Below are 23,192 nucleotides of genomic sequence, written 5' to 3'. Positions count from 1 at the left end.
TAGGTTGGACTTGATGGACTTGTGTCTTTTTTCAACCTCACCTACTATGTAACTATGTAGCTATGTATTTGAGGAAGCTTGGATTTGGTGATGTATATGATATATAACAGAAATATATTTTTTGAATGCAAGCACTTATAATATCACCACCATTTAATATGATTTATTAATAATTATTAATATTGAACATGCTATACTATATTGTGCTTATTTTCCTTTTTTTGGAGAACATCATCAGTGGGAAGGCAGATAAGCATGGAATCTAGGATGGAAAAGGACCTGGGGTCCTAGTAGATGATAGGCATGCAATGGCAAGCTGCTGCTAACAAAGCAAACAGAATATTGGCATGCATTAAAAAGGGGATCAACTCCAGAGATAAAACGATAATTCTCCTGCTCTACAAGGCTCTGGTCCGGCTGCACCTAAAGTATGCTGTCCAGTTCTGGGCACCAGTTCCCAGGAAGGATGTACTGGAAATGGAGCGAGTACAAAGAAGGGTAACTAAGCTAATAAAGGGTCTGGAGGATATTAGTTATAAGGAAAGGTTGCAAGCACTGAACCTATTCTCTCTGGAGAAGAGACGCTTGAGAGGGGATATGATTTCAATTTACAAATACCGCACTGGTGACCCCACAATAGGGATAAAACATTTTTTGTGAAAGGGAGTTTAACAACACACATGGCCACTCATTAAAATTAGAAGAAAAGATGTTTAACCTTAAACTACGTAGAGGGTTCTTTACTGTAAGAGCGGCAAGGATGTGGAATTCCCTTCCTCAGGCGGTGGTCTCGGCAGGGAGCATCGATAGTTTCAAAAAACTATTAGATAAGCACCTGAATGGCTGCAACATACAGGGATATACAATGTAATACTGACATATAATCACACACATAGGTTGGGCTTGATGGACTTGTGTCTTTTTTCAACCTCACCTACTGTGTAACACTGTAACTATGCGTGATTAGCCTGCACATTTTGTGGGTTTAAGATAAGGTGACCAGATTTTTAAAATGAAATCCGGGGACATATTTTTTTTTTTTTATTGACAAATGGTAAACTATTTTATAAGCATATTTTCCTCAAATGATATATGCAGTGTTTATGGAATGATTGTATGATATATACGTTATTTCTCATATTTTGTCCATGAGATAAAAAAAAAGGTTAGAGCAGTACAGTGACAGTATACGGCAGGTTAGGGCAATACAGTGACAGTATACGGCAGGTTAGGACAGTACAGTGACAGTATAGGGCAGGTTACGGCGGTACAGTGACAGTATACGGAAGGTTAGGGCAGTATGTAGTGACAGTATAAGGCAGGCTAGTTCAGTATGTAGTGATAGTATACGGCAGGCTAGTTCAGTATGTAGTGATACTATACGGCAGGCTAGTTCAGTATGTAGTGACAGTATACGGCAGGTTAGTTCAGTATGTAGTGACAGTATACGGCAGGTTAGTTCAGTATGTAGTGACAGTATAAGGCACACTCGTTCAGTATGTAGTGACAGTATACGGCAGGTTAGTTCAGTATGTAGTGACAGTATACGGCAGGCTAGTTCAGTATCTAGTGACAGTATACGGCAGGTTAGTTCAGTATGTAGTGACAGTATAAGGCAGACTTGTTCAGTATGTAGTGACAGTATAAGGCACGCTCGTTCAGTATGTAGTGACAGTATACGGCAGGTTAGTTCAGTATGTAGTGACAGTATACGGCAGGTTAGTTCAGTATGTAGTGACAGTATAAGGCAGGTTAGTTCAGTATGTAGTGACAGTATAAGGCAGGCTCGTTCAGTATGTAGTGACAGTATATGGCAGGTTAGTTCAGTATGTAGTGACAGAATACAGCAGGCTCCTTCAGTATGCAGTGACAGTATACGGCAGGTTAGTTCAGTATGTAGTGACAGTATAAGGCAGGCTCATTCAGTATGTATTGACAGTATTAGGGCAGGCTTGTTCAGTATGTAGTGACAGTATATGGCAGGTTAGTTCAGTATGTAGTGACAGAATACAGCAGGCTCCTTCAGTATGCAGTGACAGTATACGGCAGGCTCGTTCAGTATGTAGTGACAGTATAAGGCACACTCGTTCAGTATGTAGTGACAGTATATGGCAGGTTAGTTCAGTATGTAGTGACAGTATACGGCAGGCTCGTTCAGTATGCAGTGACAGTATACGGCAGGTTAGTTCAGTATGTAGTGAAAGTATAAGGCAGGCTCGTTCAGTATGTAGTGACAGTATACGGCAGATTAGTTCAGTATGTAGTGACAGTATACGGCAGGCTAGTTCAGTATGTAGTGACAGTATATGGCAGGCCACTTCAGTATGTAGTGACAGTATACAGCATGCTAGTTCAGTGTGTAGTAACAGTATACGGCAGGTTAGTTCAGTATGTAGTGACAGTATACAGCAGGCTAGTTCAGTATGTAGTGACAGTATACGGCAGGCTCATTCAGTATGTAGTGACAGTATACGGCAGGTTAGTTCAGTATGTAGTGACAGTATACGGCAGGCTACTTCAGTATGTAGTGACAGTATACAGCATGCTAGTTCAGTGTGTAGTGACAGTATACGGCAGGCTAGTTCAGTATGTAGTGACAGTATACAGCAGGCTAGTTCAGTATGTAGTGACAGTATACAGCAGGTTAGGGCAGTGTAGGGTGAAATAGTGACATGTTAGGTCTGTATGTAGTGACAGTGTGCTCAGTCACTTACAGCATGGCAAGTGATGGAGATTCCTGGGCAGCTGTGCTCTCTCCTCCTCTTTCTTCCTTAGCTGCAGGATCAGCCTGAGGGGAGGAGTCTGTAGGAGGAGTGGAGGAGGTAGCCACACCCTGACACCGCCCACCAACTTCGGCTGCCTCAGGAGATAGTGAATATCCCTGAGGGACAGCCTAAGCTGATTAGACAACAGGGGAGTGTTACAGACAGCCTCCTCCATACCGCTGGACTCTCTGCTATCCCGATCGACTTTTTACAAACTGCCAGGACAGGGAAGTGCAGCCCCCCCCCCCATGGATCTAGTGACGGCTCATTAAGGGTATTGTACTGGATTAAAAGTGGCCCTGCCTGACACCGCCCCTGCAATCCAGGGACAAATGCGGGGACAGATTTGTTCCGGGGAGAGTGTCCTCAGTCCGGGGACTGTCCCCGGAAATTGAGGACGTCTGGTCAACCTAGTTTAGGATTCAAGATAATATGACATATTAATGATTGTGACACATGCGCTTTATTTGATTTACTTTTTGGACTGTTTTGGGGATTAATGCCCCTGTTAAGTGCTGGGTTTGTGTTAAATTTAATTATTTCTCTGCAAGGGAGAGTTTATCCAGCTGCTGGGAAATTAATATTTATTGGCTACTTCTAATGTGCCGATAATTTACTTTACTACCTACAGTATGATGAAAACCACAGTAGCGCTACACATGCATAGCTCCCAACTGTCCCTGATTTGGAGGGACTGTCCCTGATTTAGAACACTGTCCCTCTGTCCCTCTTTCCTCCTCATTTGTCCCTCATTTTGGCCTGATCTATATAGTTGTATATAAAATGCACTATTCATCTTTCTAAAAATGTTTCCAAGTGCTAAACCTTTCATCCAATTTTTAAATTTCTGCATTTGTACATTTCAAAAGCCAATATAAAGGAATAGAAGTGGTAAAAAATACTTGTGGGTTTAACTTTTTTTTGTTATAATTCTTCTTTCAAGGGGGTGTGATGGGGTGTGTCCTATGCCTACATACTTTTGCTAATAGGTGTCCCTCATTCCCATCTCAAAAAGTTGGGAGGTATGCACATGTTACATGCTGCTGTGAATGTCGGAGTGAGAGCAATAATTCAACAACCATCATTCACGGTTAACTTTAAACTAATAACCTATAAAGACTTTTAAACCAACACCCATGGACAATTTTTGCTACAAAATTAAGTCATGACATTTGTACCTGTTTCTTCTGCTCCAAAGATGAGTTTGTAATACATGTCTGAACATGAATCAGTACAATCTTTGGTCACTGTAATTGTCTGAACTTCTTCTACTGCTTGTTGGGTTGTGTTCCAATTTAATAATGTAATAACCTAAGGGAATAAAATTACCAAACACAACAAGAAGGTCAGTACATTGCCTACATCACAGACAGTATGGTCTAGTGTAATGTATGCATAAACTGTAGGCAGATTCCCACCGCTATCCTAAAAAGACTTAGAAAGGGGTCACCTAATTATATGGGTATCTGCAGAATTCTGTGAACCATACCACCTTTTATTTAAAGTGTATGTAAACCTTAACAATGATCATCTCTTCTTTGCTCCCTTTTGGTCTGTTAAATGAACATGGAAAGCATTTTGTCATATCTATTTGATAAGTGCAAAACAAAAAACGGTTGATCATTCCTGATATAGGGAGGTGTCCTGTGTGCTGTGCTCTTTACCTGTGTTATTGCAAGGACTCTGGTTAGCCTTACTAATTCTTATCTTTGACTACAGAATGATTAGCCTTTATGTTGTAGAGATCTGAGAGTGGGAGTGGTTGAGTAGTCTATCAAAAGACACTGGGCAGGGCTAACATCACTCAGTCCACAAAAATGCATAACAGGACTTTGGAGCAGAGTGCATTTCTGCCAAATCAACATGTAAGAATGTGCATTTAGCTAGTTTGCCACTAGGTTGCTCTGTCCCAAAAGATGTGTGGTAGACGTGAATAATGTGATTGGGTGTTAGGTCCCTTTTAGACGCAACCTTTCTGTAGTGATGTAAGGGGTAAAGTCAGTGCCTATATATATATATATATATATATATATATATATATATATCAGGTTAAGAGGAGCCTAGTGCAATAGGGAAAGGAGGCCAGATACCACACCAGCATACAGATCTAGTTAGCTTTGCATAGGACCTGGATAGGGCTGGAGGACAGGGTAAGGTAGTCTTTCTATATCCTATGGTTGGTGGAGGCTGCAGTACATTGCAAAAGCCCTTTCAGGCCAGGCCAAGTGTTCTTCACTGTGAGTTATATGCCTCGACCTGGGGTAAGTGTACAGATACTAGAGGTGCAGCTGCAATGATCCTGTCTGTTGAAGAACATGCAGGGAGACATGAGCTGGATGCACAGAGCCCTATGTCAAGTCAGAGCCCTCTGAGTGAGTACTAATGACCCTGGGAAGGAGAGAGACTGTGCAGTGGAAGAAAGTTTATGGGTGATGTGCTCCTTTCACACAATGATTGCTGTGGTTTGTCCACTATATGTGATTGACAAAATAATGTCAAGTGACCCTGGATAGTATGTCCATGTGATGTGACTGGTTACTGCCATCTTCTGAAGAACTATCAGTAAAGTGCAAATACTGTACTTGTGTGGAATTTGTTTTCTTTTGAATTTAAAGATCAATAGCTAGGGTGTCGTGGAAGGCCTATGGGATGGAGATTGCCACAATATGGCGCAGGTATAGGGCTACAAGCAGGTGGGTTGTTGTTCTATCAAGAAGAAGCTGGGTGGGAACTTGTACCTCTTGGTGCCAAGACACAGCCAATCAGAAGCCCCCTTACAATTTGCTACAGTGTTTCTGTATTTGAGGGGTATTTAAAAGGAAAAAGTATGGAAAATGTGTATGTATTGCAAATATGTGCTGCATATTTCTTTTTTATTTTGCCTTGACATACGATTTAGGGTGAAGCACAGCATAAGGTAATGCATAATTCAGACCCTAATAATGTATGGGCTGGCAGGCAGCATAACCCAGTAAATAAAAGCTAAAATTTAGGTATGAGAGTTTTTACATATTTCCATTGATCCACCTTGGACCATTTTAAGTAAGTATGTGTCATACCTCTGGGATCCCTATGGAAGCTGGGAAAATCACTGTAGCAGGCACTGCTGCTATAGTGACTGCCACTAGCTTCTTACCAAGTGATTGCATGCTGCTGATACTTGAACACAGGAGATAGTTTTGGCACAGATTGTGATATCACCGTCCTGTCACTCCACCTCATCAAATCATTGAGAAATTTTATTGAGAAAATGCAAATTGTTCCTTGAATTGAGCCTGTGCCCAGTGAGTGACCGCATGTGTTCACAATGCAGCAGGACACCTGCTTGTCATTTGCAGCTTTTAAGGGGATCCAACAGGTATGGCACATACATACTTACATTGGTCCATTGGATGTAAAAATTGCCATACCTAAACTTCAGCCTTAAAACAAATGCTGTAAATAAATGATAATGTAACAGCGCTAAAGTCAGAGGATATAACAGAAAAATAGGTCCAAGATGTATGGATGGATCACTCTCTCTATAAATAAAAACAATAACAATCCATGGAGGGAAAAAGTCTATGATGTGTAGTTGATCCGTAATAAGGATAAATGTGGGAGCCAGGGAAGTCTATGCAGCTGTGATACCAAGGGCAGCTTCCTGTAGAGTGAAGTCAGCTCTCCATACGTACATAAAAATCCAAAAGAGAAAGCGCCTCATTCAGTATCAAAGATTTATTAAGATGTAAAAGCAATTAAAAACACTTACATAAAAGTAAACAGATTGCCGCTTTCATAAAGAGATGAACCCAAAGTGTGTCACGTATCCAGTTAAGTGGGGCTGATGTATACCGAGCGGACGGCCGCGGACCTCCGCTCAGAGATGCCGGCTGTGTGGGCGATAATATGGGAGAGTTACTTCCGCGTTCCAACACGCGGAAGTAACTCTCCCATATTATCGCCCACACAGCCGGCATCTCTGAGCGGAGGTCCGCGGCCGTCCGCTCGGTATACATCAGCCCCACTTAACTGGATACGTGACACACTTTGGGTTCATCTCTTTATGGAAGCGGCAATCTGTTTACTTTTATGTAAGTGTTTTTAATTGCTTTTACATCTTAATAAATCTTTGATACTGAATGAGGCGCTTTCTCTTTTGGATTTTTAAAACAAATGCTGGGCCATGGTTATGAGAAAAGAAGACATTTTTGTCAGCCTAGGACAGGAAACACATTACTGGCAAAATCACCAGGTGAAAAATAAAGGAAAAAAAAAAAACGAAACTAATGCAGCTACCATATCTAAGGACTGGTACACTGAGATATATTACATTTTTGTTATTGGGTTTATATAAACTTTAGGGCAGACTTTCTTAACCAGGATTGCGTGGAACACTAGGGTTCCTCCATAGGTTACTTGGGGTTCCTTGAGTAATGAAACATTTCTGGCTCTTAGATAAGTAACCACTGACACAAATTAACTTTTTAGCTGTCTGTAAGGAAGGATTCTCCCCAATGACCACAAATGTAATGAACATTCTCCCCAATGACCATCATACTAACGTACTTTGGGATGTAGACATAGTAACTATTAACAAAAAATAAAATTATTTAAAGGGCTCCTCCATGTTAGAAAGGTTGTGAATGGCTGCTTCGTGGAAACCTGTCATGATTTAAGCACACGCACTTCCAATGGCGATTTCTCCTTCTGAAAATGCTGGTTGTAAACAACATTTTTAAAACACTGAAATGACATTTCAGAATAATCACCTGCTGCTCCAGAACTGTATCAGCATGAGCCTGTATGTACTGAATTTCTTGCACTGCATCTGAAGTTTGTTGGTTGGTGTATGAGCTTTTGCGTTGGTACAGACCCAAATCAATGTTTGCAGACCCGCCACCATTCTGGATGTAGGCTTCAATGTAACAACTAAAAAAACATGTAAAACACAGAGTCTATATAGTTGTAAGAGTTGTAATGAGTGTAATTTCCCAAACAAAAAACACATATACTGCTAGAAATGTGTTTGATTGAGAAACATTTTACAACCTGCTCCTTTGAAGTTTGGCACTGTGGTTGAAAGTAAATGTTGATTTGACCCCACTAATGAATATTGAATGAACAAATGTTTTTAAAATGAGAAATTTTGAAGGGAATTCTACTAGTGTATGACCAGCTTAAGACTGATAATGCAGACTGCTTGGGTTCCAAGCCTTCATCTCTGGGCACATACTGCCCTAAATGTTTGTACTGCTCCATGAACCATTCAGCCCTTTCCAGCTGCAACAGCTTTTAGCCTCTCACAGAGTATTACAGGCTACTGGCAGCTGTTACCTGTTTAAATGTGTTTTACTTGCTTAAAAATTACTACAAGTTCTCCCTGTTTTGGATATTTTATGCTTAATTACATTGGCCCAGCTTGGTACCATACCTGCCCGATGCCCCTAGAAGCTAGAAATCAATGGAGTAGACACCCCTACTCCAGTGATCTCTACTTGCTTCCGGGTCTCGTGCTGAGCTTCTGCATTCTAAACACAGGAGATCAGCTACTTGGCACAGAGAACTGGAATATTACACTACAGGAACTCTTCACATCCCATTATTTCATGGACAAAGTTGTGACAAAACACGTGGGGACATGGTTGTACGGCAACCGGAAGTGACATTTTACACAAGAACGAAAGTGACGCTCCGGAAGTGACGGAAGGTATTGTCGGGTGAGATGCCGAGATTGTCAGCCTGTCTAATTGTATCCAAAGATTATAGCTACTGTTTGTCCTTTACATTGGCATTAAAGAATGTTGGCTTGTGAGTAGGTTTTTAATGGAGATTAAATAAATTGTGTTTTTAACAATACTGTACTATACTGTACCCTTTTTCTTTCTCTAAATGATGAGATGATTATTGCTGTTTACGAATATTCAGATGTGAAAAGTTCCTGTGATGGAGTGGAGAATTTAAAGAAAAAGCTTGGTATGCCAATCATGAAAATGAGAGACATTTAAATCTGGTGAGTGAGCGTCCTGCAGGGAGTTGGTGACACTGAGCATGAGGTGTGAAGAACTTATGAATACTGAGAAGAATATTATCATCTGATATATTGTGAAAGTTGGACATTTTTTTCATGCGTGGACACTGGGGGGGATTGTAATTTCTGATTATTGTTTTATATATATTTATTTGAATAGTTTTTTTTTATTTGATTTTTTTATGACAGCGCCACTGTACTTTATTTTATTGGAACAGGTACGTTTGGGATGGCAAATTTATATTTAAAGTGTCAGCAGTTGGTGTGAGGGAAAATAAATTGTATTTAATTTAGTTTATTCACATAGATATTTGTAGCACAGCAGTAAAATTAGGGAGCATTGGGAGGTGGTGCACAATATTTATTTTGATTATATATAAATTGTTATTAAAATACACATACACTGTTAATTCTGAACTAAACTTAATCATGCACCAATTGTTTGCATGCCCAGATCTAATGATCCACACACTTACGGCTTTCCCTTCTGGAGGAAGAAAGTCTGTGATTTCTGAGAGGAATACCAGGTGTAGGAATTTGACCAGAAACCATAGGCCACGTTCATCTGACAGAGGAAAGGAAGTCATTTGTTAGAACTATATACATTTATAAGTATTGTGTTTATACATTGACATTATAAAAGGTACACAATCAATGCTTTAGAAATGGATCCTAAATGTGTGAATCAGGAATCCTTGGTGTGGGTAGTTTCTGGCACCTAACCTGTAAACAGGTTGAATGTAATGCTGCCCCAGCTGGGAAGGTTAGAGTTAATATGATTCCCGGGTCTTTCTTGGCAGGCTTTCCTGGATCTGACCCACTGATCCTGTGCTTTATAAAAAGGGACAGAGGTCTGGTCCAAAAAGGGGTTGAAGAAGAGGATGATGATGGGGTGCGCATAGTAAGAGACATGATGCCATTCCCGGAGTTCTGTCTGGCCTACTGCCGAATCCAGAAATGGATAAAGAGCCTTTTACATAGTACGGGACTACTGAATCGTCAAATCGCCCAAAGAAATCAAATCTGGAAATCTGGCATAATGCACTCTTTCCTGTGCAGGTATGCTGGGGCAGCTACAAAGCCTGAGTTAGGAATTAGGGATGTTAGGAAAAGACTGTGCACTTTGTTCTGTATGCTGAGAATTTTTGGGAAAGCTTTGTAAATCTTGCCCTTGCCTGGTCTGAAGTTACTAAAGGGGTGTAATGCAAGTAACCGGCACACATAGTTCACTGTTTGGTCAGTTGAGACACATTGGGGTATGAAGACAGCTCCGTAAGCATCAACACAGTGTGGAGAACAAACAAGTGGTTACCAAGGGCAACAAAGGTTCCACATGCAGCATGTCACAAGTGTGTACATGTGGCAGGTGGGTTAGCCTCTTGTAGGAGAAGTTGTTGTCACACTCTCTCTGTGAATGGTCTGTCTCCCATAGCAACGGGAGAAGATCAGCACCACAGAAGTCCTCAGCCTGTACACAGGTATGGAAGAGTAATGCCCCGTACACACGGTCGGATTTTCCGATGGACATTGTCCGATCGGAGCGTGTTGTCGGAAATTCCGACCGTGTGTGGGCGCCATCGGACATTTTCCATCGGATTTTCCGACACACAAAGTTGGACAGCAGGAGATAAAATTTTCCGACAACAAAATCCGATCGCGTCAATTCCGACCGTGGCCTGTTCCGACGCACAAAGTGCCATGCATGCTCAGAAGAAATTCCGACACGGGACAGCTCGTTCTGGTAAACTTAGCGTTCGCAATGGATACAGCACTTTTGTCACGCTGCAATGTAAAAAATGGTTTAATACAGCGCACTCTCTTCTTCTTTATAATGTCACAAGAATTAAGTAGTTTTGCTGCTCATATTCACACACACTTCTCACAAAGTTTTATTTGTGTTTTTTTAGTGGGATTCCCTCAATATATTGTTATTAGTTGTCACATCTGACAGTTTTATATTTTTTATGTTTTTTTTTTTGTTTTTAAGCCTTTTTTTTTCTTTAATGTTTGGATTTTTTCCAAGGCTGATCTTTGTTCAATGTTATTTTTATTTTTACTCCAGAATATTTTTGTGTGTGTTTTGTGTGGCAAGTTACCCCAACACCATTGATATCTTTTATTATTTAATCTCCATGAGATTTTTTGTTGTTGGTGTCCCTTGTTCATTTCACATTGTATATTAGAAATGTACCTGAATCCTCACAAACAAACCATCATTTTTGAAGTAAAACACATAGGAGAGTATAATTCAAAACAAAAATCCTTTATTAAGGGCTCAGAACCAAACAAAGAGGAAGGCAACACTGGATCAACAAGAGAAATTAGCGAAGCCTGGGACCCCCATGGCAGACATCAATTCTTCAACATCAAAATTGGTGGCCTGAGGAGTCCATATGTAAGGGAGGGCAGTCTGGTCCGGGATTCACAGAGATCCGGATAGCAGCAGATGACATCAGTGTCCCCAGGCTGTGGTACCACAAGAGGCTGCATCTTTTGGCCGACCAGACTGGATCCAGGATCCTCACTGTCTGGTCTTCCTTTCACACTTCCTTCTGGGCTGTGGCTGTGCAGTTGGAGATGTGGCAGGAGGAGGAGTAGGACCTGGAGGAGGAGTAGGACCTGCAGGAGGAGGAGGAGGACCATCGCGAAGGTGTGTTTGAGGTATAATTTGGCCCCTCATACCTTTCGCCAGAGCCTCTGATATGAGGGCCTCACACATGGCTTTTTGGCCCTCCTCCATCCTCTGCATTTTATAGGCTATGAATGCAGCAATGTTCTCCTGCCTGGTGTGTGGTGCTCCCAGGACCTCTGTAGCCCTACAAAAAAATCTGATAGCAGCCTCCTCTAGGGTACTCCTCCTACTGCCACTTTCTGTTTCCAGGGGGGGTGGAGGGACCTGCAGATCAGCCAGCCGGCTCGGCCCGGCCACCTCCTGGCTGAGACTTCCCTGTGTATGAAAAAGGGACATGGTTTTAGTTTTTGCATCATCAATCACAATCATAAATTAGTACTCCCAACTAACATCTAGTTAACATCATTGATTGGACAAGCAGAAATATTTAGAGGAATGCTATACCTGGCTCAATCTGGGCTCCTCCACATGTGGCCTGGAAGGCCCAGGTTGGGCGTCAGAAGCCTCAGCCGGGGGGGAAGGAAGCGTGGAAGGAAGACTGGAGAGGGATGGCCTGGGTTCAGTCTGGCCTGCCAGAAAGTGCAGCCTGTCGTAGTACAACATCCTGGGGACATAGATGTCACCTGCTGCTCCGGATCTCTGTGAATCAAGGACTTTATTGCGCTCCCTCAGATATGTGCTCCTCAGGCCACCAATGAAAATCTTTAAAAAAGTGATGTCTGCCGTGGGGATCACCTGCTTCACAATTTCACACAATTGCTCCAGTGCTGCCTTCCTCTTTGCTTGGTTCTTGTAATGGGGGTGGGTAATCTCCCACAGACAGGGCAGCTCCCTTAGCATCTCTATGAAGACTGAAATGAAGTCCTGATCTTTCAGTACCATATCCATGTTCACTGCAAGACACAACACAAGACAAAGCCTAATGTCACACCAAACTCTCCTAATCTTGTTACAATATAGGCCTCAATCTATAGAAGCAGTATAGGCCCAAGTTTGTCTCTTACCTTCGTTCTTACGATCGCCGCGTTCAATGCTCCTTCCTCCGCTCACAGATCAAACGTAATACGCACGCGTGTTACGCTTTATATACACTGCGCATGCGTGTAACTCCGCCCGCCCCTGACGTTCTTTCTAGTGTATTCCCCGCCCCTTTTCGTTCAGCGCAGTGGGGGAAGAGCATGATGGCGGACATACAGCAGGTGCGGGCTAATTGTAGCAACGAGGAGGAGGAGGAGGAGGAAAGGGCGGATCCAGGCACGTCCCGATCCAGAAGGAGACGTTTTAAGGCCACAAATATGTCGTTTGGGGAGATGTTGGAGATGGTCGACATCATGAGGAAGTCCGACTATGACGGAAAATATGGGCCTTACCCCAACCCCAATATCCGAAAGGCCAAAATCATTGGTAAAGTGGTCAGGAGTCTAGAGCGGAATTTCGGGGTACGAAGGTCTAAAGATCAGCTCAGGAAGCGGTGGTCGGACCTGAAGTTGAGAGAGCCAGAGCAGTACCGAAAGATCCGGAGAGTGCTGCAAAAAAGTAAGTAGTTGTGCTGTGTTCCTATTCTTTCTGTCTTTATTACGTTCGTTCTGCTCCATATGCTTTGATTAGTTGTAACGTTTCCAAAGGTCAACTTTAATGTTCATGGGCACATTATTCGTTCGTATCAAACATTTTTCTTTCGGCCTCTAGAACACCATTGTTTAGGCCATATGCATTTTCACACATTTTTGGGGGCCTACTTGGATGCCAAATATTTGTTTGTGTAGATGGGTTTGTTACTAGAATGAAATGCAAACTAGATTGTGTGTAAGGAGAGGACACTGAGCAGCTGTTTTCACATCTGGACACTGGAGAACTAGTGTGGGACACAAGAACACCATTTTTATTAGGGGGCCACACAGGTGCTCCAGTGTATACTATAGGGGGGTCTCCATCTGTGAAGCTTGTACCAAACAGGTAAAGTATTGCAGCTTGACAAAGGGCAATAAAAAATATACATCTTGGAACTCGGCTAAAATAGACAATTGTACCCCACTTCCAAGCAATGTTTCCTATTTCTATAGTTCTGCCATCAAATATCTGTGTGCTAAGTATACCATTTTTGTTTTACATAGGGGAGAAAAGACTCGGACACCCCTCATCCCAGGAGACCAGAGACCCCCCCCCCTCTGGAAGAAGGGGAAATACCAACCCAAGAAGCTGAGCAGGAGGAAGAAGAAGACGTGGTGGAGATTGGCACCACAACAGGTGAGTGTCTGCGACCACAGACTCAGGTAAAAGAGATGGCTGGTGGCAGATTTTTGAGACCTTTTTTTTTGTTCTTTATCTCTTTTTAGGTGATCGTGATGTGAGGGATCCAGAACGCTTTACATCTGAAAGTGCCCAGATACTGATCGGGGAGATCATGGGGTGTAATCTCCAATTGCAAAACATACATCAACAAATCAGTGATGTTATTAAAAAAAATAATAACATCATTGATGTTTTGGGGCGAATTTAAACCCCACAAAATCACCTGTTTTATCGTACCAAACTTTTTTCAATGTTTAGAAAAGCCAAATTTGGAGGATGCACACAGTGTGCCAACATGTGCTATCTGCCATCACGGGAGATCAATGGACGCGTTTTGGGGGGGCAACCCCTTCCTCAATTATAAAGTAGCGTTGAGGAAGGGCTTGCTCCCCCCAAACACGTCCCTTGATCCCCCATGATGGCAGATAGCACATGAGGACATTTGTAAATTGGTGTGCATCTTCCAAATTTGGCTTTTCCAGGGGTGATTTCCCCCCATCTGAACGCTATATCAAACCCAGTTCCTAAATACTGATGTCTGATATAGCCTTCAGGTTTTACCTAATGTGAACTTTGTAAGTTCAAGTTTTTTGGCTTTCTTGTTGGTTTTACACAGGCCTGTTTTATCTGAAATGGATAATTTGATTTTTCATAATGCTACTGCAAACATTGTTATACAACAAACATGTTGGTTTGTTTTAAAAACCTTTGGTAAATGCGCATGTGATTGTGCAGGTATAAAAAAGTGCCTTACTCAAGAATGTGTGGATTATTGTCTCAACACTACAACACTTTTGGGGTGATGTAATTGTTGTTTTATGCACAAATGGGGGTTATTTCCTAAGGGCAAATCCTCTTTGCACTACAGGTGCAGGTTCAGTGCAGTTGCAAGTGCACTTGTAGTGAAATGTGTTTTTGCATTTAGGAAGTACCAGCCAACACTGTTTTTTTTAAGGTTACCCAATCACGACATTTTCTGCACTCAACACATTTCTGTCAGGGTCAGCTAAAACAAACACAAGCAGTAAATGTCCACCAAGAATTTCTTTTGGTTGTTTTTTATTTGAAAAAGGTGTCACATATTGTCTGGCATATTGATAGCCCCCCTACCCGCAAAGAACTCCAGGTATCGTAACCGGACATCACGGGCATTCAGGGAGGGCAAGCCAGGACGGCCACTTTCAAGTGCCGTCATTGTTGATGTATTTGGGATTCCGGCCTCAGGCCCAACTGAGCCAGCATAGTTGGCTGAATGTTTTCGTAGAAAATTATGGAGAACACAGCAGGCAAGTATTATATGGTTCAGTTTATACTCCGCCATATGGATGGGTGTCATAAATAATCGGAACCGGCTGGCCAGGATTCCAAATGTGTTCTCCACCACTCTTCGGGCTCTGGCCAGCCGGTAATTAAAAACCCTCTGTTCCGGGGTGAGGGTCCTCATCGGGAATGGCCGCATCAGGTGGTCCCCCAGCGCAAATGCTTCATCAGCAACGAACACAAATGGGAGACCTTCAACATTGTCCTCTGGAGGTGGCAAGTCCAAGCTGCCATTCCGGAGACGCCTGTAGAACTCCGTCTGGGCGATGACTCCACCATCGGACATCCGGCCATTCTTCCCCACGTCCACATACAAGAAGTCATAATTAGCCGACACCACCGCCAACATCACTATACTATTAAACCCCTTGTAATTATAATAGTACGACCCCGAGTTGGGTGGTGGGACGATGTGGACGTGTTTCCCATCAATTGCCCCTCTGCAGTTAGGAAAGTCCCACCGCTGAGCAAAGTGGGAGGCCACAGTCTGCCATTCCTGTGGCGTGGAAGGAAACTGTTGAGGAAAAAACAATAAACATTACTATTTTTTCACAGAAACCTGGCAAGCAGATTAGACACAAACATTATGGGTCAACCTCCAGATAGCATTTATTAAGGGGAATTTAACAACAACAAAGTATAAGGTACACCTATCATATTCCCCCCCCCCCCCCTCTCATGGGCCATTTCTAACATCATAGGGGGGGAACTCTTGGACAGGTAACCCTCTTCACTTCATTGAGAGATGAATGCCTAAATACAGGGTATTACTTGGAACAGCCCCTCCTTAGTTACACTATTGGCAGCCCACTGGACAGGTAAGAAGTGTCATAATACAAAGATATAAATACACACTGTACACATTTGAGCACATTTGGACATTCTGCTATTACCTATCAAGATAATAATAGGATACAAGAACTTTAAACAGTACCATTGGAAAGTATACAGGCAGGCCCTTGCACTACATGCTTTGGGGAATTCATCCATAAATCTGAGCACTAAAGAGATGGGTATAGTGTGTATGGGTTTGGCAAAGTCAGCAGATAGATGATTGAGGATAGAGAATTGGGATCAGCTGACTTAGCAGTTGGGGGAGGGAGGGTTACAAAAAATTTGGGGACACCACAAAAAAAAGCCTCTGGCCCTCTGCCTGAATTTAAATCAAAAATAACATTTCAAAACATTTTAGGGGGTGTTTGGGGTAAAGCACTACTATGGAGCTGATAAAATACAATGTTAAGTAACTACATGAGGTGAATATAGGGCAGGAGACACCATGCTGGGGAGGTTATTGAAGGGCAAATATGTATGAAGGACCTAAAATAATAATTACATAAAAATCCAGCATGCATGAGAACAAAGGGGACATTCACAGCATATTACAATCATGGTAATTAGGGAATGAGGAAAGAAATACAATATATTATCAAACATTCAATACAATAAAATGTGATATAAAAGGATAAAAATCTTACCTTCATATACTCCTTCTGTAGGACCTGGATGATGGCAGAACAGGTCTCTGGGATAATGATCCCCAGAGCCTGGGGGGAGATGCCTGTCGAGAACTTGAGGTCCTGCAGGCTTCTCCCTGTGGCCAAATACCGCAAGGTAGCAACCAACCTCTGCTCCGGAGTGATGGCTTGCCTCATGCAGGTATCCTGCCTGCTGATATAGGGGGTCAGCGAAGCCAACAAACGGTGAAATACGGGGTCCGTCATCCTGAGAAAGTTCCTGAAATCATCAGGATTATTCTCACGGATCTCACGGAGCAAAGGCATATGACAGAACTGGTCACGCTGAAGCAACCAATTCTTGGTCCATGAACTCCTCCCCACCCTGTTCATGGACTGGACTTGTGTCAAGGTCAGGACCCCAACACCAAGCCCCCGCACAGCACGAACTCTACAAGGAGTACGCATACGCAACATGGCTAGAAAACGGTCGGCTGCTCAGAACGAAGTAACAGAACGCACTGAAGAACAGCAAGGCCTGTGAAGAGCGACCTGAAAAACAGCAACGAGCGGACAAGATCGCACAGAAAACTCCAATACGAACTGACTGCACGCACTGAAGAGCAGATACAAACCCACAAGCACAAACTGAACGGCAGAAAACGATCTGAAAGCCACGAGTCTGAAAAAGCGCGAATCGTCTCTCACCAAACTTTTACTAACACGAGATTAGCAAAAGGAGCCCAAAGGGTGCCTCGCTTGGTTCTGAACTGGCCTTTTCTAGTCTCGTCGTACGTGCTTGACGTCACCGCGTTCTTGGCGATCGGAAATTCCGACAACTTTGTGCGACCGTGTGTAGGCAAAACAAGTTTGAGCCAACATCCGTCGGAAAAAATCCGAGGATTTTGTTGTCGGAATGTCCGAACAAAGTCCGACCGTGTGTACGGGGCATAAGAGTTAAGTTAGTACACGCATGGAGCCCGTGCTAGGCACACATCAGGGCCCATTTCATTACTGGGAGTGAGGTAGCAGCGATCCGCTGGACAGGTGGAGAGGGGATTGGCTCAGCCCTCCTAAATGCAACAATGACCATAGTGGTGTGCATTAACACAGAGGAAGTTAACTACAGTTCAGTCATCTGTTTAAGTAAAGGTACCCCATGTGTAAAGCAGTTACCCTATCCAAGGTGCCTAGTGTAGCCCAGAAGAACCCACCCCATTGTAGGCTTCTTATGTGACCCTTACTTGGAGCCCGACAAGGAGGGAAACATGGAGGAGGTACCACCCCTACAGACCTAAAGCTTACAGCAGCCAACTTGGTGCAGGATACTCCAACACTTTCAAAGCAGAAATAGGTAACTTAGGAATGAATGTAGGGTTAGAGCCAAGGGTTAAGATTTAGACTTAAGGGTAAGATTAGGATTTTGGAGGGGGGAGTTAAAGTTTTTAGGGTTTAGATTGAGGTTCAGGGTTAAGTGTTAATTTTGAGTCTTAAAAGTTACCCATCCCAACTTGATACAAAAATAATAATGTTCTTTAGCAAGAAACATACATTCCACATTAATAATTATGCTACCAAAATTAGTGTGTGCTGTAAATTGCCTCCAGCATTGCTTCTGTTTCTTCTTGCCAGAGGCTGTCATTTTGCTGAAGCACAGATCTCCTGAGCAGCAGTAAATCTTTAGGCTGTCAGACGATTGCCCTCTAGTGGCTTTGATTTTCACACTTTGGCACAATGCAAAAAATGGAGAGCAGCTGAGCATGTGCAGAGCAGGCTGAGACAGTATATTACTGGATTATTTAAACAGTATTGGCACATATTATTAATTATTTACATAGCTACACCTGCAAAAAGGGCCAGACTGAAGTAATCTAGCAGGACTTAATTTTCTGACTAAAGTTCCACTTTGAAATGTTTATACAGGCATTTTTTTGAATCGTGGAAAAAAGCAGAAAGTGTTAAAATCCCCATCAAGATTGTATTGTTATCTGTGCCTCCTCTGGGAATATCACCCCCATCTATGAAGTCCTAAAGACAAGTGTCAATAGGACTAAGGTCCAAAATATTGAGTTATTGAAACAGAAGAGAAATCTTTCAATGGGATCACCTGTATCAGTGACAACTATATAAACGTGAAATATCTCTTACTTCCCGTATTGTCTTTGAGGCAAGAAGTAAAATCTCACCAATAGATTCACAAAGCATCCCCTTAATCCTTTACTACTCTGTCCAAAAGTGAAACAAAATTAAAAAAAAGCTATACATAAAGATTAAAGTTTAATTAACATTAATAAACATTAATTCCAGAAAATGATGATTAAGTGCTAGCCTCCACAAGTTAAGTGTTGAATGTAAATGTCAGGTTATAATGTTTCTATAGGCATTTTTTTGTAATTTTGGATAGAGCAGGAAGAGTTAGAACACCTGTCAGGGAAGAGTTATCTATGTTATCTATGGGGTCCTGATAACCACTTTCACCTGGACTAATCTCAAAATGTTGAGCTGCCATTGAGGAGAGGAAAAAAAAGGTTATACACACACTTTAAGGTTAGGGTCCAGAAAATAATTGAGTGTGAGGCACAACAACACACACAAAAAATTGCACTTAAGGGTGTGTCTCTTGTCCACCCCCTGAAGGAGTAGAGCCCTAATCTGACCCCCCGGGGGCACAAGGCTCCTAACAGAGGCAAAGCTCAACATGGTCCACCCAGCCAAAAGGCCTTGCAGATCCCATACCTCATGGTCAGCCAAAGCTGACCAACCAGTACTAGCTGAGGGTGCTCACCTAAAGAGATACCCCTTCTCTGTTCAGGGGAGGAAGGAACCCAATGACCACACATCCTCCCCCTAGACTTCAGTGTAGGCCTGAGGACCCACACCCTCCATCTTAGCAAGAAAAGAAACACAGACAAAAGTGCAAAGTGACAAGACAGGAAGAGAAAAAATACATTAAATAAGCATAAAGGTCTAGTCCAAGAGGCAAAGCGCAGAAAAAGAATAAGTGCCATGACCATGTGCTCACTTCTCACAGTGGATTTCCCACGCCCAAGTGATAATAGGAGCACCCCTGGGGGGACTAACTCCCAGGGGCCACAACACCACAGATTCTCTCCCTTCCCAGCCTATGGCCAGACAAGATAAACCCATTAAAATCAGGAGGCACTGAGCTCCTTCAGTCTTCCCGGGAGAATAACTCTTATGTCCCACATCCCGTGGGCACCCCGATTTCTGCTCCAGACAGTACTAGCCTTTAGAGCTCTCATCATGCCAGCAGGGACACTATAGAGCCAGCTATTCCTACCAAAAGACTAGAATGATGGCGAATTACTACTGAACACTGATTACAACAGATACTACACTTGATCTTGTCCAAAAGGCCATACATTTTATAGTGTAACTAAACTTTTTTTGTTTTGAATAGAGTGGAGAGGGATTAAAACACCTGTCAGGTTTGTTTAGCTGTCTTGGGCCCATTTGGGGAGATTCACCCTCTCTATTTGTCATGTTTACCATTATCATCGAAAGTGAAAGTAAATCTCAAATTTTGGGTTGACCCTGGACAACCAGAGATTCCCTCACTTTGGAGAGATTTCCTCTCACTTCCTGTTTGGCTAAGGAACAGGTAAAGGTGAATCTGCCCAATAGGTCACAAATGACAAAAATAAAGTTAACATGTGTTATAACCCTCCCTTATTCTATCCAAAATGTTAAAACATTTTGACTACTTTAAGTGCTGGGGGAAGTTAAAGTTTCACTAAACCCACATCATAAAAATGTATCAATAAATGGTGTAAAACATGCTGTTCATACTCACACATGTGGGCGTATACACAGTGGTAAATGACAGCCCACTCCCTCCTCCATGCCCACTAACCAGCTAAACACAATAGGGGTGAGATATTACATCTTGATTCACCTCCCTCTTATTCTAAGACACAGGCTGGAGGGGCATGACACAGCCTGTGACTGGCAGAAATCCGCCCACACCATGTTATTTCCATAAAATAATAAAGACATTATTTCAAATATATATTGGTATGACAATTTAAAACAGTTTTTTGTATATATTTTTTTACTATGTATTCCAAAAGCAGTTTTTTTTTATTTTATACATGTGACCAGCAGTAGAGGACTAGAAGCTCCTCCTGCTTATGTTTCCCTGCAGACAGGCTGGAAAAGATCTGGATCATGTGACAGCTGTACATCAATAAATTAAAATAATTGCAGTACCATTATCCACATACGGAAATAGAAGAGAGAATATAAATGAAATAGTGTTTGTTTAGTATCACTTTAAATAAAATTTACCCTTAAAGTGATTGTAAAGGCTTCTTTAAAAAACAAAAAAAAAACAAATATGTTATACTGACCTCTGTGCAGTTGGTTATGCATAGAGCAGCCCGGATCCTCCTCTTCTCGGGTCCCTCTTTGCTGCTTCTAGCCCCTCCCTCCTTTGAGTGCCCCTCAGCCAGCAGGTTGTTACTGGGGGTACCCAAGCCAATTCAGAGCTCTCTGTATCCATTCAGACATGGAGCCCCGCCCTGGCCCCACCCCTCTCTCCCCTGATTGGCTGACTGACTTTGATTGACAGCCGAGGGAGCCAATGGCACTGCTGCTCTGTCTCAGCCAATCAGGAGGAGTGTACTGGATGGCTGAGGGGATCGTGGACATCGCTGGAGACAGAAGGAGCTCAGGTAGGTAATTAATTGGGGTGTGCTACACACAGCAGGTTTTTTATCTTAATGCATAAAATGCATTAAGATAAAAAACCTTCTGCCTTTACAACCCCTTTAAGTTCAAAGTGTTACCCGCTGTCTGGTGACAGGGGCCATCAAGACAAATAGAGAGAATGAATCTCCCCAGCGGGGACTCAGGGGGATTCAATACTAATCCACTCTATCCAAAAAAGGCATTAAAAAAAGTTTGGGCTTTAAATACTGTGTATTATAACTTTCATATTACATATTTATTTTATCAGTGAATAATGATGATTTTAATTATTAGTCCTTAACATATTTTTTTAAGTCGGCCACAGATCAGGGTTCATACAAAAATGAATGTGAAAATTCGTACAAAAATTCTTAGTACATTCAATCACTTGACGAATGACGTTTAAAAGCATTTCAAAATTTCATTTACTTTTAACATTCGACTTTGCAACCACATACACATGTAGAAATCAATTTGTTTGAGAAAAAGTTTCCATCCTGCTCCTTCAAATTTTCTCCTCACTGTAGTCAAAAATAAGCATTGAACCGACAATATATTACATTTTTGTTTTTGAGTTTAGTTATCCTGTAATGTTCATTCATGGCAAAGGTTCCCTGTTTCATCCCAAAAAATGAACTCACAGTCTGGCAATCTCAGAATTGTGACCAACATAGAAAGTAAATTATTCATGTATTTTACCTTGCCTGCTGGGTCTCCCGTTTCATTGAAGTATAGTTTATAGTTATCATCCCCCATGATATACAGATTGTAGTAATCTGTCTCTGGGGGTACCAAGAAGCCAGTCAACCGAGCAATAAAAGGAGAGGTTTCTGTAGGCCAGGACATGGAAGCTCCATCAATCCAGGTGCTGCCAACATAGCCAGTGGAACTTTCATTGAAATTCAAAATGTTATTCAGGTCAAAACTGCCATTCCACCTTTCCATCTTCATTCCTCGGTTTCCTAATTGCAAGTCAAAAAGAAAAACATGGTTTAAAGTTAAGACAGCTAGAAAAAAGGGGATTTTTCCCAGTTTCATTTGGCATATTTACAAATAAAATATAGGCTGTTTTTACACTGCATTTCATGGGCACAGAAGGCCATACAGAGTGAAGAAGGCATGTGTTTATGCATCCAGGAGGCGGGTGTTTGCATACAGCCCCCTGTTGCACACTTTTTGGTCTGACATATAGACCTCTATTAAAATGTATTATACAACTGCCCAAAGTGCTATACTACCCTTAACCACTTGTCGACCGCCTCACGATGATATACGTAGAAAGGCACGGGCAGGCAGAATCTCGTACCTGTACGTGATCTGCCTCCCGCGGGCGGGGGGTCCGATCAGACCCCCCCCCGGTGCCCGAGGCGGCGGGCATTTCTTCACGGGCGATGAGAGGTGAGGGGGAGGCCATCCATTCATGGCCACCCCCCTCCCGATCGCTCCCGGCGAATGAAAATCCTTCCTCTGCCTCTATTCAAAGGTTGGCCACATTGTTAGAAGGGTAGGGTATAATATGGTTAATAGGTACCATCATCCTTTACGTGAATAATGCAAAATAGAATTGAAAGGGGGGACAACAGGGACCTTTCCAATTGGGTCCTACCCCTTTCGGAGGTTTTAGGACTATTACGGTACCAGAGGGAAATGAACACAAATATTAAAAAATTTTTGTTTTATTCAAAAAAAAGATATTAAAAAGTCCCATAAAGGACACAGTGTATAAACCATAACATATCACACAATCACAGATTAATTGTTACAGCAACATTGACAATCAAATTGTATAGATAATGCCCACACAGATATATGGAGGCGGGTTATATGATATTTGCAGACGTAACCTCTACAGTTTCGCGGTCACAGCCGCTTCTTCAGGAGGCGTCTATTAGTACATATTCTATAAAGTGAAAAGAGTAAAGTATAAACATTACAAAACACACTTCGAATGGAAAAAACACATGTAGCATAGGAAACACACATTTGATATTGGAGAAAGTAATCTT

General features: G+C 42.3%; 1 protein-coding gene across 1 annotated transcript in view; it reads right to left on the bottom strand.

Moving 5' to 3' along the window:
- Positions 1–23,192, bottom strand: part of LOC141146079 (fibrocystin-L-like) — a 491,542-nt gene that overhangs the window by 285,032 nt on the left and 183,318 nt on the right. The window contains exons 14-17 of the mRNA XM_073632839.1: positions 21,886–22,148; positions 9,252–9,340; positions 7,517–7,676; positions 3,944–4,076 (exon numbers count right to left, since the gene is read on the bottom strand). Coding sequence (XP_073488940.1) covers positions 3,944–4,076; positions 7,517–7,676; positions 9,252–9,340; positions 21,886–22,148 — 645 coding nt within the window. The remainder of the gene's footprint in view (positions 1–3,943; positions 4,077–7,516; positions 7,677–9,251; positions 9,341–21,885; positions 22,149–23,192) is intronic.

Source organism: Aquarana catesbeiana, linkage group LG05 (genome assembly GCF_042186555.1).
Source record: "Aquarana catesbeiana isolate 2022-GZ linkage group LG05, ASM4218655v1, whole genome shotgun sequence".
NCBI lineage: Eukaryota > Metazoa > Chordata > Amphibia > Anura > Ranidae > Aquarana > Aquarana catesbeiana.
The sequence above is the reverse complement of the archived record's forward strand: the minus strand, read 5'-3'. Positions and strand labels throughout refer to the sequence as shown.